At 34.0% G+C, this 17,815-nt stretch overlaps 1 protein-coding gene across 1 annotated transcript; it reads left to right on the top strand.

Annotated features, from left to right (window-relative positions):
- Window positions 1-729: 729 nt before the first annotated feature.
- LOC131623683 (uncharacterized) lies at window positions 730-16,202 on the top strand. Its single transcript, XM_058894696.1, has 8 exons — window positions 730-863; window positions 2,359-2,474; window positions 3,919-4,166; window positions 4,630-4,788; window positions 4,893-5,049; window positions 6,999-7,138; window positions 7,213-7,248; window positions 14,798-16,202. Exons 2-8 carry the CDS (start codon window positions 2,396-2,398, stop codon window positions 15,545-15,547), a joined length of 1,569 nt encoding a protein of 522 aa, XP_058750679.1. The 5' UTR covers window positions 730-863; window positions 2,359-2,395; the 3' UTR covers window positions 15,548-16,202.
- The last annotated feature ends 1,613 nt before the right edge of the window (window positions 16,203-17,815 follow it).

Here is a 17,815-nt window from a genome sequence, read left to right as displayed (position 1 = left end):
TCATTTATGTACGTTACTTTGATTATGTATTCGACTTGTTGGCCTATGATTTATATGATGTATTTTTTTGTGTACTATTTATTATTGCCTTTGAATTGCATTACTTTAATTTACTATAATTTGATTTTTCCTTTTTGTTATAAAAATTGAGTTTTGGAGTGAAATATATGTGATTTAAAAAGATAGCAGAGTGTTCCGTAGGTACATCTATGGAAGACTATATTTTTAACACGTTATGTAGATGTACATTTGGAGCAATTGCTGAACTGAAATAATTTGAATTAAGCCAACATTTGCTATGTTTTTTAACGTTTCCGTAGATGTACCTATGGAAAGAAACAAATTTTTTGAAAAAAATGTGCTACCGGATGTGCATCTCCGGAAGTAGGAGACATGATTGAAATTTCGCCAGCTGAATGAGAGAATTAAGAGGTGTAATGAGATATTCTCAAAAAGTTTTAATGTCTCAATTCATCACGACCATTCTTTTACCTTAATACTTTATAAGTGATTAAAATAAAAGTCAAATTTCTCCCAATATCCAACGACTATGATTAGTTATTGTATAATAGAAATTTATTTTTCGTATTCATTAAATAATTAATGTATCTGAAATATATATATAGACTAGATACATTAATTATTTAATAAATCTAAAAAATAAATTTCTCGTATAATTTTGGGCGAAGGAAATACATTAGATTTTTTTTTATTTAAAAAAGAATATTACAAAATAAAAAATAAAAAAAATTCTACACCCCAGTTTGAGAAAAAAATACAGGTTGGAAAGCTCCGCTCTCAGATACGGTGACGGAGGCCGTGCTCTGCCGTGGTTCTCCTTCTCCTCTCCCTTCATTCAACTCGTAAGTTTTTCGATCTATAAATTATTTCACAAAAAATAATTTTCCCATCTGTATTCGGAATTTGGATATTGAGCTTAGGATAAACCATTACCCTAACGAGTTTCATTGCTTTTGTTTTAAGAATTATCTGTGTATTTGTGTATTCACTGATTGACTATATTGCATTCTGAAAAGGAGTTGATGTTTGTAGCAGGATCAATAGAATTTAGATTAGTTAGTATTTTATTAATTAATAATAATTTAACCTTTAATTGTGGATTTTTTTTAATGATTTGTTGCGTGTCTTGAGAGTGTTTGTGGTTGTGGCATCTTACTTGCAATTTGTTGTTGATGGCAATATTACTGTTACATGTTTTGTTGAACATTTGATAGTTGATTTTATATGTACAACCATTAAATAATCTACTTCAAAGAGTGTTTCACCACTCAACACCTCTATTAGAACTGAGTTGTCAAGGCGAGTTGTCAAGGCGATAAGAGTCTCTCGTCGGATAATATATGGCCTGATCATATGTTTATAAGTAAGGGTAATTTTTATCTCACAAGCTTATTTTGTAAGATTGAGTCAGACCCATCCACACAATTTAAGATGATGTCAGAGTCTCGTTTAAGATCTGATGGGCTACATGCTATCTAGTTTCTGCTATTGGGCCACCTACCATTTATGTCCACGCTCCAAATGTTCAATCTTGGGCATGAGAAAGTGTGTTAAGAGTCCCACATCAGACAATATATGGCCTGGTCATATTTTTTTAAGTGGGGGTTATTTTAACCTTATAAGTCGGTTTTGTAAGGTTGAGTTAGATCCAACCATACATTTTATGAACAGGAAAGCCTCAATCTTAGATAAAAATTGAAAAGATTATGTGATTTTGATGGATTAGGGATTGTGGATGTTATTGTGATGATTTAACTTTGTGAATGTGATTTGCCTTTTTGAATGATCAAGTAAGACTTTTGGTAACCAACATGAATGGAAAATGAGGTTCTGTGTTTTTAAACGTTAAAAGACTAATTTGACCGAAAGAATGACTAGCTTGACAAGAAGAAAAGATTGAAGACTATATTGATACAAAAAATTAAGATAGAGGACCTCTGGTGAGAATTTTCCTTTGCAATATTACTCGAGTATTAGTCAATCTGTACCAAAAACAACTTTGGTTGTTGAGTTCTTCAGTTTGGTACTAAATAAAACAAACAAGTGCTTCACTTCCTTCTAATCTTGTGCTTTCTTTGAAAAAGTATGACTATTTGGTATATTTATGGTGTTTTGTTGAAACCCTGCTCATAATAAAAGGTATATTTATATATTATAATTTAAAATAATTGCCTTTTCTTTTATATTACCCGCAATATTTATTTTCCTCATGATTGATTTACATATTACCAGCAATATTTATTTTCCTCGTGATTGATTTACTTGATTTTTATGCAATTTTGTTCCAAGCTACGGATCAAATCCCTTATTTAACAGATGTCATTCATTTGAATGTAGGAATTCTCCCAGATATATAAACTTGCCAAAAAGCAGTATGAGCAATGACATTTTTGACGGACAGATATTAGCCGAGAAGTTGTCGAAACTCAACAATACACAACAAAGCATTGAATGTATCCTGCACTAATGCTTCTTTTTAAGTTGTTTATGTTTCCGGTTGACAATTATCTGAATACCAATCGTACCAATGGATCATTCATGTGAATAAACTTTATATGGCACAACTAATTCATTATTCAATTGCAACAACACTTTCTGTACCAATTGTTTTGAAGGTCTTACAGGTTGTATCTCCGCCCTTCCTTCACATTCACTTCGGTGGGATAGAAATATATTTTTGTCTGCTGTTTATTTCTCTAGGCTCTTGCTCTCGCTCAACATATGTCTATTTCTACTTCCCTACTATTTTAGCTGATTCCTTTGTCACTCCTGGTCGTAGTCTTCTCAATTTTTATCTATTAACATTTTAATTCGATTTTTTAGAAGTTTTCATAATGAGTACAATCAGAAGGATGTTGAATATCATAAAACAATGAAAACAACACTTAGAATTTGGATTGAGTCTAATTCAACCTGTCAATATGTGCTCTTAAGGCGAGAAGTGTCGCTCTTTATAAACTCTAGTTAGGCCTTATCTTTAAACCGAGTTATGTCACTCTTTATAAGCTCTTGTTAGACCTCTTCTTTAATTTATGTAGGATTTGGTTTTTCCAATACACCCCCTCACATACTGCATTGTTGGGCTTGGTGCGTGACCCGAATCGATACTATGATACCATCTTAATATTTTAATATATTGGGTCTACCCCATTCTTATAAAACCGGCTTGTAAGGTAAGACCTGCTTTCACTTAATAACTCATGTTGAGACTTTATCTCATCCAATGTGAGACCTCTTAATATCCTCACGCTTAGGATTGGACCTCTTATTAATCCAAATGACCCTATAGCAGAAACCTGATAACAGGTGATCCAACCGATCTTAGATAAACTCTGATACTATTTTAGAATTCGAATTGAGTCGAACTCAGCCTTACACAACTGATTTTTAAGGTGAAAACTATCACTCTTTATAAACTTTAGTCCGACCTTATCTTTAATTAATGCGGGACTTAGTTTTTCCAATAACGACACATTAAAGGAAACAAACAAAAGATCATTTATCAAAGGTCTTTCAAAATTTAGGTAAGTTATACATATATATTATACATTTTATTTCAGTTTAATATTAATTATACATTGAAATAATTAATTTATGTGCATCACACGGGTCTAAATACTAGTTTTATATCATAATCACCTTGTTGTCATTTTGGTTGTTATGTTGTTGACAAATGAAAGTAGTATTTTGCTTGATATTCTGCAGGGTTGTATAGTTTTTAAGGTGTAATACTGTTTTACATATTGATTTGATTTCTGCTTTTGAAGAATATGTAATATATTCACCTTGTTAATTTATTTCATCTATCATTCCTCACATTGTTCCCTGTCACTAGTTTTTGTTAATTAGTAGTGAAATTGGATTATTGCAATATGTATTTCTTAAGCATTCATTCAGCACTGTCCCGTTGGTGCATTCCTCACCAGAAGAGAGCAAAGGATATAGTTGAAATATGGGATAAATTGTTCAATGCATCCCAGAAAGAGCAGCGTGTCTCCTTTTTGAACTTGGCTAATGACATCCTGCAAAATAGTAGGCGGAAAGGTATTGAGTTTGTCAATGAGTTTTGGAAAGTTCTTCCAGCAGCTCTCAGGTGTGTATATGAAAGTGGTGATGTACATGGAAGGAAAGCAGTGAACAGACTTGTAAGTCTTATATTCACTTGTTATAAGTTCTGTGAATGAAGTGTAATGCAACTAGTGTAGTCAATGTCTTCATACTATGCCTGACAAGGGTGATATCTTCGTTTCCTCTGTTTTTGTTTTGGACATTTCCCCTATTTATTAGAATAATTCACAACAGACAGCACAAATCATATCATCTTTATATGCAACTGCCAGAGAAAAATGATGCATGAAAGAAATCACTTTTACAACGGAGCTCATTTAGTGGGATAAGGCTTGACTAGTTTGTAGAAAATCCTTTTTATCCGCTACAGTTATATGTTACCATAATTTGTGCTTTCCGGGTATTTTTTATCTTATGCCATTAGTCTTGTTAATTTTTTTTTAACCCGACCTTTTCTTTTTCTTTCATTCTGGGTGGAATATTTTTGGGGTTGGGGTGTTGGATTGGATTGGTGATGGTGTCGTCTTCTGATTTGTCCAGATTGACGTATGGGAGGAGAGAAAGGTTTTTGGGTCGCGAAGTCAGGGTCTTAAGGATGAACTGATGAGTAAGAATCCCCTTCCGTGCCCCCCTGCAAGCAATGGAAAAGGTTCAGATTCTATCAAGATAGTGAAGAGGGATGCCCACTCAGTGAGAATAGTAAGCAAGTTGCAGCGCAGCATTGTCTGATGTTGGTCTGTTGCCTTGTTGTTTTGATATGTCTGATTTTGAGGTGTCTCCTTTCTTGATCATCTTCATTGCAGAAATTGGCTGTTGGGTGTTTGCCAGAAAAAATACTAACAGCATTTCACTCTGTTCTTGATGAACATCTTAATGAGGAAGCTGCCTTAAATAATTGTAATGCTGGTGTACAAAACATGGTCAAACTCTTGGGAGAGGTTGAAAATACACTAGCTCAAGGTAAGAGAATTGCCGAAAAGACTTAATCTATTCTTCGTGCTACTTGACATATGCAAATATTTTGTTTTGATTATGGAAATTGATTAGTTAGCATCAATTATATGATAACAAATCTTTTTTAGGTGTAACTTGTACAAGGCTTTCAGTAGATTTTTTAGTTACAGGAACTGGTGGGATAGTCATCATAACTGTAACGCTAATTTTGAAATATAAAAAATATCAGTCAGAAAGTTATGGTAAAGATATTCCTTGGGATTATTGATTCTCGTGAAAGGAATATACCTACCTATGTTTTGCTTGATTTTTGTTCTCATGATTACCGGTGTGATCTTACTGTTGTAAATATGTAACTGCCACTAATTTTGCACTGTACATATTTCATTTGCATATGTAATTTTTGAGGCAAATTTTATTCCCCTTTTGCCTAATTTTGTGTTATTAGGTTTAGCCTATATAATTTGAATTAGTGCTTGTACTTTTCAATTTAATCACCAATGTTCAGTTTTTCTCTAATTTTCCACATGGTATATTTGATCCCATTTTGGGCCTCTACTTCTGCCTCAACCTAGCGTCCTTCATTTCAGCCATCTTAGGCAGCCTTCATTGCTACTCTGCTTCTTCATTGTGCATGTAACTGATTCAGTTTGCATTTATCCGGGAACCACCACCATCTTCTGTGCCACCCCTGGTCATTGTTTGGCGCATTTTCCCAGCTAAACCACCACCGATTGGAGCGTCTCCTGCTGATCTTTCTAGACACAACCTTGGTCCTATCTGATCTTTTACTCACCCATGCTCCGTTCTCAATGCCGTTTGGGCAGAATAATTCTTTCTAGTCATGTCTGATACATCAACTAATTTGAAGCAGTTATGAGCGGAACACCAAAGAGAAGCCAAAAGTTTAACTTTCCTCCACAAATTTAGAGACAAAAGACACCTTTAAATACAAGTTTTCTATTCCTAAAGGTGCACCAAAGAACTGCTTAAATTACACAGCTAAAAAAATAGTCAACCTGGTTCTTTCATAACTTTTTACATTAGACCATCTAAAGTTGCACTACATACATATTGCTTAGCGATAGCTGTGAAAAGGTTCTTCCAAATAAATTTTTTCACTTATAGTGCAAAAATAAGTTTACTATAATTACAAAAAAGAACGAACAAAAGAACTGAGTCCTCTGTCACCATCTTAACAAGTGAAAGTTCAAGCTTCTTGTTCACCATATTCCCCCCGTCTTCCATATTTTGCATCTCTACAACCTACATAAATCATTTTTGGCATGTCTTTCAGATGTGTTAACATTTAAAGCTGCATGGTTGTAGGCCCAAAGCATGATGCACAGCTAAAATGAACTATCAAGATTCATGAGTCAAGACTTGTTATCTGGTGTTATGTGTGGATAAAGCAGTAGCATGGGTCACATAACATCTGTCTGGGACGAGATACCTGTTTATCCTTCAATGTACGGTGTCTTCGTTCTATCCGCCTGGCCTTTAGGAGTTGTGGTCTGTCCAACTTTAGTCATGGATGGACAACTCTTTTGTGCCGAACTGTGTGATGTAGAAGCATGAGTCACATATAGAACTCTTTTGTCATGGGTGTAAAATATAAAATTCCCATTTAAGACCTGGTAGTGTGGGCTTTTGGGAGCATCGGTCACGATGTGAAACTGTTATTCTATTAGGGAATTGACGGTGGGAAGCAATGAATTATAGTTATGGATTTTCTTGTGGGTGTGTTGTCAATGTCATTATTCCCAATCAAAAGCTACTTGCACTTCCCTTATTTTTATGGCATTTGAAGACATGCATGGGCAATTTCATTTGCTAACTCTTCTAAATTTCAAGCAATGCAGCATAACTTTTATCTATCTCTATTGCCATGGCGAAGTAATTGATGAATAATTTTAGGTTACATTTTGTACTGACATTGGTTGGATTGACATCAGGGAGCCAGCCAGGATCCACACTGGCGAATGAATTACAAGAACGGGAAAAGGAGCTTAAGCAATATATGGAGCAACTCGAAAATGCAGAGGCTGCTAGGAATTCTTTGCTTTCTCAACTTAAAGACGCACTGCATGAACAAGTACAGGCGTTTCTACCAACATGCTTGTTAAAAATATGAAATTGGTAACTGCTTACTAATAAAACACTTTTCAGGAATCAAAGCAAGAGCTTGTTCGCACTCAGTTGCTAGTAAGTGAAATCTTCGTCTCTCATCTTTTCTCTCTCCATTGATGTATGGCTGTTGCTTTTTCCTAATTATAATATATTTAAGGTTTTCTTACCTCTTACTATGGTAGGAGTATCCTTACTAAATGCCATCTTGATTGACCAGTACAGCGCATGTTTTTTTTCCCTCCCAATTATCTCGCGTTTCTTCCAAAATTTTTGCTCACAATGCCACAAAAAGGTGAAGCAATTATTTCCTCGAAGTAAAAGGGAATTTTTATTTAATCATCAACTTAGTCAGGCACTAAATACATGATATGATAAAGAATACAATCATTAGAGAGATAATTTGGGTAGCTCTCTCCTATCCTAGAAAGTATGATAAAATCTCATCTTAGGTGGTTTCAAGGTCACTAAAATTACGAGTAAAGTTGTTCAATTCCACGGGTTTAGGTATTAATTTCGAGTGAACTCGGTAAACTCAAAAATGACACCGAGTTTACTTGGCTAGACTTGTAGTGAACTCGGTAAACTCACGAGAAATTTTTAAATTTTTTTAAAATATTTTTTCATATTAGTTTTTTTCTCATTTAGTTATTTTTCTTCATTGAGACCGGCATCGAATTTCTCTTTTATAAAGTGACGGTCTATCTGAATGTGCTTGGTCCTGTCATGTTGAACTAAATTATGAGCTATGCTGATGGTTGCCTTATTGTCGGAGTATAATTTCAGCAGAAGTTCAATCTTTACTTTCAATTCTTCTAAAACTCTGTGGATCCAAAGTTCTTCACAAATACCTCGAGCCATAACTCTAAATTAGGCCTTTACACCACTTCTTGCTACCACTCATTGTTTCTTGCTTCTCCAAGTTACAAGATTACTCTAAACATAGGTACGATATCTAGAACATAGGTACAATATCTAGAGGTAGATCTTTGATATGTTACTGATCCTGCCCAATCAGCATAGTCTTCTTAAAAAAACAAGCCATTTCCTGGATTAGTTTTTAGATACCTTATGATTCTATAAACAACCTCAAGATGTTCCTCAAAAGGAGAATGTATAAATTGACTTACCACACTAATTGGTATAATGTTCAGTCTAGTATAAGACAAATAAATTAGTTTACCAACCAATCTTTGATACATTCCGGTGTCTATTGGAATCTCCCCTTTTTCACAAAGTTTTGCATTAGGTTCCATGGGAGTATCTATTGATCTACAACCACTCACCAGTTTCTTTCAGGAGTTCTAGAATATATTTTTGTTGGGAAACAACGATTCCCTTCTTTGATCGGTCAATCTCCATACCAAGAAAGTATTTCAAGAATCCAAAGTCCTTGATTTCAAAGTTGGCAGCTAGTTTCTCTTTTACTCTAGCCATCTCATCTATGTTATCTCCGATAAAAACAATATCATCGACATAGACTGGTAGTGCTGCATATTTTCCATTATGGGAGAACTTTGTGAACAATGTGCGATCAAGTTGGCTTTAAATATGACTCTGTTTTTTCATAAACTGGATGAACTTTTCAAACCAAGCTCTAGGGAGCTGCTTTAGCCTAGGGGTGGCAAAACAGGCTTGGCCTGTTGGACATGTCCATTTGGCAAAACAAGCGAGGCAGGCCAAGAGTTTAGACCCGCACCCTCTAATGTGCCTGCCCCTCTAATCAGGATATATGATACGACTATTAGACACTGAAATAGATTTACCTTTCTTTTTTTTAGGAGATTGGTCATTTTCCAGTTTAGATTCATGGCAGTGTTGGGTTGTGGACTCATCACTTTCCTCGTGATTTTTCTCACAAAGACCTTTCCTTTCCAAATCTTAATTTCCATTTGAGTCTATTATCTTCAAGTGTTTCATTATTATGTGACCTTTTTATTAGTTTATCATTATCATCATGAGAAAAGGTATGCTTATATTCCCCAAGTTCCTCACTTATAGTAGGATTAGGTTCAATGGGTGAATCATAATCATTTGTTGGTGTTGTAGGGCAAGTCTCAGAATTGTGATATTGGCAAAGAGGAATTAAAAAAACTTATATCAGTTTGAAATTAGTTTTCTTCCTTTAAATTCTTCCCAGAAGATGAGTATCATTAAAAAAAAGTTTTGTTTTCAAAGAATGTTACATCCCTAATTACATAACATTTTTTCTTCTTTGGATCAAAACATTTATATTTTTTTGTGTTGGAGAATATCCAACAAAAACACATTTTATAACTAATGATTCAAATTTCCCAACATTTTTGTAAAACACATTTTATAACTAATGATTCAAATTTCCCAACATTTTTGTGTTCATGAACAAAAAATGTACATCTAAGATTTTTTAAAGGTAGATTATTTATAACACGATTACTAGAGAAACATACTTTGAAATTATTAATCGGAGTTTGAAGATTAAGGACCTTAGAAGGCATTTTGTTAATCAAATACGAAGCAGTTACAACAACTTCACCCACAAATAATTTGACACCTTATTTGTAAAAGTAAAGCACGAGCTACTTCTAATACATGTGTATTTTTTCTTTCTGCATCTCTGTTTTGTTGGGGGTGTTAGGACATAAACTTTGATGCACTATTCAATTTTTACGAAAAAAATCATTCAAATTAATGTTGAAATATTCTTTGCCATTATCACTTATAAAAATTTAAATAATTTCTTGGAATTGATTTTGCACCATATTAAAAAAATCCTTTACACATAAAAAGTACATGTTAGACGTTGACAACTTATTTAGAGAGAGGAGTGGGGGTGGTGGTGGTGGTGTAGGGGGTGGGGTGAATAGATACCCAAGGTAAAATTTCTGTTTTTAAAATGTTTTTGAAAAGATCACAAACTATAGCAAGCGAAAGTTTTAGCTTAAAATCGGAAAAGTTGTCTACTCGGCCGAATCCATCGTGTCGCGCTACTCCTTTGCAAGAACCTTTCGTTCTTCAAAGCTTTCACTCGGCCGAATCTGAATTCCGAATTATCATATCCCACGTTTTCCAAACGATTCACTGTCTCACGCAACTCCTTTGCAAGAACCTTCCGTTCTTCAGAGCTTTCACTCGATTGAATCCGTATTGCAAAAACTTGTATTCCAAGATTTACCATTGTAATCCATCGTTTCACGCTACTTCTTCGACAAAATTTCCCTTTCTTCGAAGCTTTCTCTCGATCAAATCCAATTGTCTAATCTTGTCCAAAACCTTCAAATCCCAATGATCTCGAAGGAAAACCCCAACTTGATTTTCTTATTATCAAAACCCCCAAATCAACACTATGATCTTGGAGGACAAACTCCTTAGGTTTTTGCATATGAAACCCCCAAAGAACTCAATATACCGATACATCGACCTAAATTGGACGTTATCAACACAAATGTAGATGACACCCTAGCAAAAATATGATTATGTGTAGTTTGCTTGTGTCTATGCATAGATGAGAGGTTGAAGATGAAGAACAATCTTTGTATGTATTTATAGTTTCATCAAATTGAAAATGTTGCATGTATGAAGTATTTATAAGTGTGCAAGTTTGAAGCAAAAGGGAAACCTAGAAGTTTGAAAAAATATGCAATTTTTCCAGAAAAGTTACAGCATGTGTCAACACGTATAAGTCATGTGTCGACACATAGTAATGCTTGTGTCGACCTCTGTAAGGTCATGTGTCGACACATTCATCATAAAAGCTACAAGCTTTAAAACTGCAACACATGTGTCGACCTGAAAATTGTATGTGTCGACACATAAAAGTAATTTTTTCAGTATGTGTCAACCTGAAAGGCTGCATGTGTCGACACATACAAATAAAAGCTACAAACTTTATTATTGAAGCACATGTGTCTTCCTCTCTTGATCACAAAATATCGCATTTCATTTTATTTCCTAAAGAACCATTCTTTCTTATTGCTTCTTGGGTTTTTGGTTGCACCTGCTTTGTTCATGACTTGTCTCTAGGTCTTGATAAGCTTTCAGCTCGAGCCACAAAGTGTGTTTTTAGAGTACTCTAGGTTACTAAAAGGTTACAAATGTTACTCCCATGTACAGAATTGTTACTATATTTCTGCAGATATCACGTTCTTCGGAAAAAAGTTTTACTTCTCACCATCCATAGTTGAGTCTCATACAACTCGAGAAGTTTTTTCTTTCGATTCCTTATCTTGGTCCATCGCCTTCCCCTCTCCCAGAATTAGTTTTGATTACAAATATTCCTGACAATCCTCCTTTTAGCAATCGCAAAGATCACCAATCGTATACCAACGTTGTCCACATGTTGCTAATACAAAATTGGAAGGCACTAAAATACCATTTGAATCATTGTTCTAAGTTACCATTGTCTCTATGCTTCTTATTCTTTTGTATGCTTCTTATTCTTTTGTGTCATCTATATATTCTATTTTCATTTCTAAAATTGTTTTCGAGGCACTTGATCATCTAGGTTGGCGACAAGCCATGATTGATGAAAAACAAGCTTTAGAGCATAATGGTACTTGAAAATTAACTCCTTTCCTCCTGGGAAGAAACTTACTGGATGTCGATGGGTATATGCTATAAAAGTTGGGGCTAATGGACAAATTGATTGTCTCAGAGTCCAACTTGTAGCAAAAGGATATTCCTAAATTTATGGACTTGATTATGGAGATACTTTCTCCTCTATGACCATAATAACATGTTTAATTATTTATAGCTACCATTTGTCATGAGCATTATATCAATTGTAGACTACAATGATCTCTCTTTGGGGATGTTATGCTAATAGCATGTTATCTTATAAACCATATACCCTCATCTTTCCTTAACAATAATATCCCTCATTCAATCCGTTTTCTCTATTTTCACCTCCACCCAATCTTCCTTGTGTCTTCAAGTCTACATGTTTTGTTCACAATCTTTTTCCCGAACTTGATAAACTATCTGTTCAATCACTCAAGTTTGTCTTTTTTGGTTATCATCGATCTCAAAAAGGTTATCGTTGCTATTCTCCTACACTACGACAATACCTCATATAAGTCGTTGTTACCTTTTTCGAGTTTGTTCCAGATTTCAAGTCCAACCACGTGACTCCGAAATTCCTTTAGGAAATTACTCCTACGCCTCTTCCAAAAGTTATTAATGTCCCTCTTACCATTGTTCCTTTTGAGTACTGGGAGTCTGACCCACTGGGTATCCTTACGGTTGACCCCCCTCCCCATCACTTCACGACCACTAAAAACATATCACCATCGTCACCCAACGTGTGTCGTACCTATCCTCGAGGTTATTGCAGACTCATACTACGCTATTTCCATCACCGGATCAGATTATGCAGCCAGAGTCTGATCTTCCAATTGCCATTCAGAAAGGTATACGTAAAACACGAAATCCTTTTCCATATTATATTGATTTATGTTATCACCGTCTTTCCCCTTTGTATTATACTTGCTTGTCTTTTGTTTCTATTTCTAAAACTCCAAGTGAAACATTATCTCACCTTGAGTGGAGCCAATCAATGATTGACAAGATGTGTGCTCTGGTACCTGGGAACTGGTTCCTTTACCCCTTGAGAAGTCTTTGGTAGGTTGACGGTGACTTAATACATCGAAGGTTGGTCCAAATGGTAAGATTGATCGTTTTAAAACTCGCTTAGTTGTCAAAGGATACACTTAGATTTTTAGGTTGGATTGTAGTGATACTTTTAGCCAAGATGGCATCAACTAGACTTCTTCTCGCCTTTGGAGCCATTCAACATTGGTCTCTTCGTCAACTTGACATCAAAAATGCATTTTTACATGGTGATCTTGAAGAGGAAGTATATATGGAGCAGCCACTTGAGTTTTTTGCTTTGGGGGAGTCATTGACTATGGTTTGTCGGCTACATACATCTCTTTATGGTTTTAAGCAATCTCTGAGAGCTTGGTTTGGGAGATTCAACACTGTAGTACAATAATTTAGTATGGTTTGTAGTGAAGCCAACCATTCTATTTTTTATTGCCACTCAGCTGAATGGTGCCTTTATCTTATTGCATATGTAGATGATATTATCATAATTGGTACTGATTAGGAGATAATACTCTAGTTAAAACAACATCTTTTGAATCAATTTTAGACAAAAGACTTTGGTAAACTCCGCTATTTTTTGGGCATTAAGGTAGCTCCATTTCATTACATTTCTTTTTCATTTTGTGTTGTAAGTCAATTCTTAAATTCTCTTTGCATAGAACACGTGAATGGTGTTATCTGGATTCTGAGATGCATCAAAGGTGCTCCAAGAAAAATGTCTCATGTATGAAGATATAAGACATACTTAGATAATTGGACACTTCATAGTTGATTGGGAAAACTCACCCATTTATAAACAAACCACTTCTGGGTACTGTGTGTAATTATTGGGGGAAACCTGATATCCTGGAAAAGTAAGAAACAAAATGTAGTTGTAAAATCTAGCGCTAAGGCAGAATATAGGACCATGGCACGACTGACAAGTGAGTTTCTTTGGTTGAAGTAGTTGCAAGATCTAGCGTTAAGGCAGACTATAGGACCATGACACGGATAACATGTGAGTTTATTTGGTTGAAGTAGTTGTTTAAGGAACTTCTAATTGAAGATGAAGACCAAGGACACTTATTTGTGATAATCAAGCTGCATTGCATATTGTTTCGAATCCAGTCTTCCACGAGAAGACTAAACATATTGAGATAGACTGTCATTTTGTCAAAGAGAAGATCGAATCAGGCGACATTGTCATAAGCTTTGTCAACTCTAATGATCAATTGACTGACGTATTTACAAAGTCCCTACGAAGTCTCAAAATTAATTATATATGTGACAAACTTAGTGCATTTGACTTATATGGTTCAACTTGAGAAGGAGTATCGATATTTGTATATACATAGAATAGAATATTTCATAGCATATTCCGTAAATTTATCATAGTATATTCCTTATGTAATTAATACAGTTAGTTGTGTAAACTCTTATATAAGAAAACTTCTGTAGTACTATTCAGTAACACGATTTTACCTAACTGTTTCTCTTTCTCTCTCGTATTTCAACCATTAGTTTTGAATGTTTATGTGCACACTCATTTGCACAAACCAACTGTAAATTTATTGAAAAAGAAACTTTGTGAAAAGAATTTCTATGAGTTGGTGTCAGTGATAAGAAGTTATACATAAAATTTAAATAGAAGAATACTTTTAGAAGAATAGATAGGCTACAACAAAATCATATTTTAAATACTTTTAGAAGAATAGATAGGCTACGCCAAAATCATATTTCATTTTTGTGTTTAGCTTATCCATCTATTAGTCAGATCCATTAGATTTAGAATAACCTATTTAATCAGATTAATACTTTAACATTATTGAAAACTTTGAAATATATGTTATTGTTCTACATATTTTAATGTAAAAAAATAGACATTTGGAAGAAAGTATAAACATTGGAGATTTGAGATGAAAAAAAATGGAAAAAGAAACTAATAATTTTAGAGTTAAGGTTTGAGGGAAAATTACGAAGTTTTAATACATAAAGATGAGTATTGTCTTCACTATTTAAAATTCTTATATAAATTGATGGTGTTATTATTATTATTATTGTGAAGGTTGTACGAAGCCAGATTGAGAAAACAACTGGTATCAGGAAGTGGCTTAACCAAACAACAGAGGCTGCACATCCATCAGCTCAACTAAACAGCACGGCTTCTGAGCCTACTTTTGCACAACCTTCCATGTCATTTCCTCCTTTCCAAACTTCTGAAGAAGATAACAAGAAGGCGGCAGCAGCTGTTGCTGCTAAGCTTGCCGCCTCTTCATCATCTGCTCAGATGCTTGCATCTGTTCTTTCTTCTCTAGTGGCCGAAGAAGCAGCCTCCAATAATGGTAGTTTCAATTCCAAAGGATTTACATCAGGATTACCTATGTTCAACCCAGAGAAAAGACCCAAAATTGAAAGATTATCGCCTGTTTCTGATGTTAACAATTCTGATATGGCGAGCTCTTCCTTTTTCACCAATATGCAACAGCCATTGCCAACAAATCCGCAGCATGCACCGTCAGCCAACATGCAAACCATGTCTCAAGCCAATCAATTACAACCTGCATTTGTCTCGGCACCCCTTCCTCCTCAGTATGTCCAATCAACTAGTTTCATGGATGGAGGAATGCCTTACGGATACATGTCAAATAATCTACCACCTCCACCTCCTTTTCCTCCACATGCTGCATCAGGGTTATCAATGCCCAGTACTCAACCAGCACAGCAGTCACCGCCAGGAGGATTTTATAGGCCACACGGCATTGGATTTTATGGGCAAAACCACCCGTCAACCCCACCACCAGTTCATAGGCATTGAGCTTTGTTCAAAGACAATCAGCGGCAAAATCTTTGTAGGTCGCTCCTCTGAGAAATTGCTGTAGGCTGAGGATTTTCCATGAGGCTGTATCATGATGTACATTATTAGATATATAAATCTGGCCAGAGCTCATTTGTATCCTTAAGCATCCGTTCCTTTTTTATTTTGCTTATTACCTAAATTTTGTGTAGTAGGCTTTTGACATCATAGAGGTACTTGAGATGTACTTCATCAGTGTCAAACTAATTTTTATGAAGCATCACAATGTCCCCTTATGATGCATATGAGTTCTTGTTTCCCTGAAGCTGCCTATGGAGAAAACCATAAGCAGCTGATGTTATTCCCCTCTAGATGACACCATGCTCATTGTATGCTATCCTACAGTCCTGAGGTTGGCTGTAAATGTAGAGTAGTATTAGTATCTATTGAAAATATGATGTTGGTATTTTAGTTGTCTGCTAATGTATGTATGGCATATTTCAAGAGTATTTTTAGGAGGTAAGCTAGACACAATACATTTATTTATCTTCCCTTTTGAACTAGTGATGATGTTTTGGACCATCAACATGCCCAAAATATTTTTAGTTAAACTGTCTTTGAAAATTGAGATATTCAAACTAGTTGGATGGTGCTGAAGTGATTGTTTATTTTATCATACTTTTATGAGTTTATGATTGGTTTAAACTTATGCAAGTCTTGTAAAATAATGTTTATAAGTAGAATATGACCTTTGTTTTGCACAAGTTTGAATATTATTTTAGTTTGTTTTGAATTTACTAGATTGTCCACCCGTGCTCCGCACGGATATGTTAGAAATAAAATTACATTATTTTATAATAATTTATATTAAATTTTTATATTTGCATATAAAATTAGTTTATAGTCCATTTAGCTTATGTTTGAAATTATACTTTTAATTTTTTAATTAGAAACAATAATATCTATTATGGTTGCATTTATATATTAAAACATTAAGGGTATAAAAATATTACTACTTGAACTATAATAAGTTTAACATTTAATTTATAATTTATATTAATTTTTGTACAAATGAATATAATTGTAATAATCGTAATATCGTAGAAATAAAAAAAATTAGATTTAAAATAAATGTATTTATGTCAACAACAATTGCATATTTATAGTTAATATACTAAAAATATCAAATTTGAGAAAAAAATAATTTTCACTACAGTAGTGAAAAATATGTAGCTATTAAAATTTCAAAAGCACAATTATAAAATTACGTTCTAGTAAATCACGTTATTCTATATATAAAACATTTACATGTAATAAATCTATATAATACACAAATGGTTGAATATGTAATTATTGATTTTATTTTATTAATTAGATCATATAGTATTGATTAAATAAATATTTTATTTATTAGCACTATTATTAATTTTATTTTATTATCATATTAACTTTTATTAAATAAATATTTTATTTATTAGCATTATTATCAAATTTTGAATACCAATTAATTAGAATAATAAAAGGCAACTTTGACGATTTTGCTTTGAAACAATAATCCACTTTACTATATTGAAAATAAAAGGACAATCAACTTTACTATATTGAAAATAAAATGACAATCAACTTTACAATATTGAAAATAATAGGACAAATCAATTGCACAACATGCTTGCAAATACCAATTGTTCTGATTATTCTCATTTTGGTTCGACTCCTCCACTCTCTCCAATGTGACTGTCATTCCTCGCCAGAAAAAAATGAAAATGAAAATTCATCAAAACCAAAACAATAACAAACAAACAACATCAATGAACCACATATTATCATCACACTTATCACTGTATAATTTATATATTCTCCTTTCTTCCGAGCATTCAAATCAGGTAAAAATTTGCATTTGAAGCCCTTAACACACTAACCCAATTTAAAAAACTCACATAATATAGACTTGGGATCAACCCATTCAGGTAAATTAGTTTCCAGCACCACTAAATAACACAAACTTGTTAAGAAAAGAGCATGAAAAAGAAAGAGAAAGAATAAAAGAAAGATGATGGTGAGAATATGAGTTTTGGTGGAAATCCTAGCAAAGTGATTTGGAAACCCTATTTGCACTTTTTTCTCTTGTCGAAGTTGAAGAGATCGGATGAATAAGCAGACAGATTTGAATCCAAATATATAGGTGGGAGTGAGAAGAAAAAAGTCTATCTAGATCTGCAAATGAAGTTATTAGATTTACGATTATTTATGGGATATGTGATATGTAACGGTTGTAGGAACCATTTTTTT

This window comes from Vicia villosa, unplaced genomic scaffold (assembly GCF_029867415.1).
Source record: "Vicia villosa cultivar HV-30 ecotype Madison, WI unplaced genomic scaffold, Vvil1.0 ctg.000077F_1_1, whole genome shotgun sequence".
In the NCBI taxonomy this organism is placed as follows: Eukaryota; Viridiplantae; Streptophyta; class Magnoliopsida; order Fabales; family Fabaceae; genus Vicia; species Vicia villosa.
This window is presented reverse-complemented; position numbering and strand designations above follow the sequence as displayed.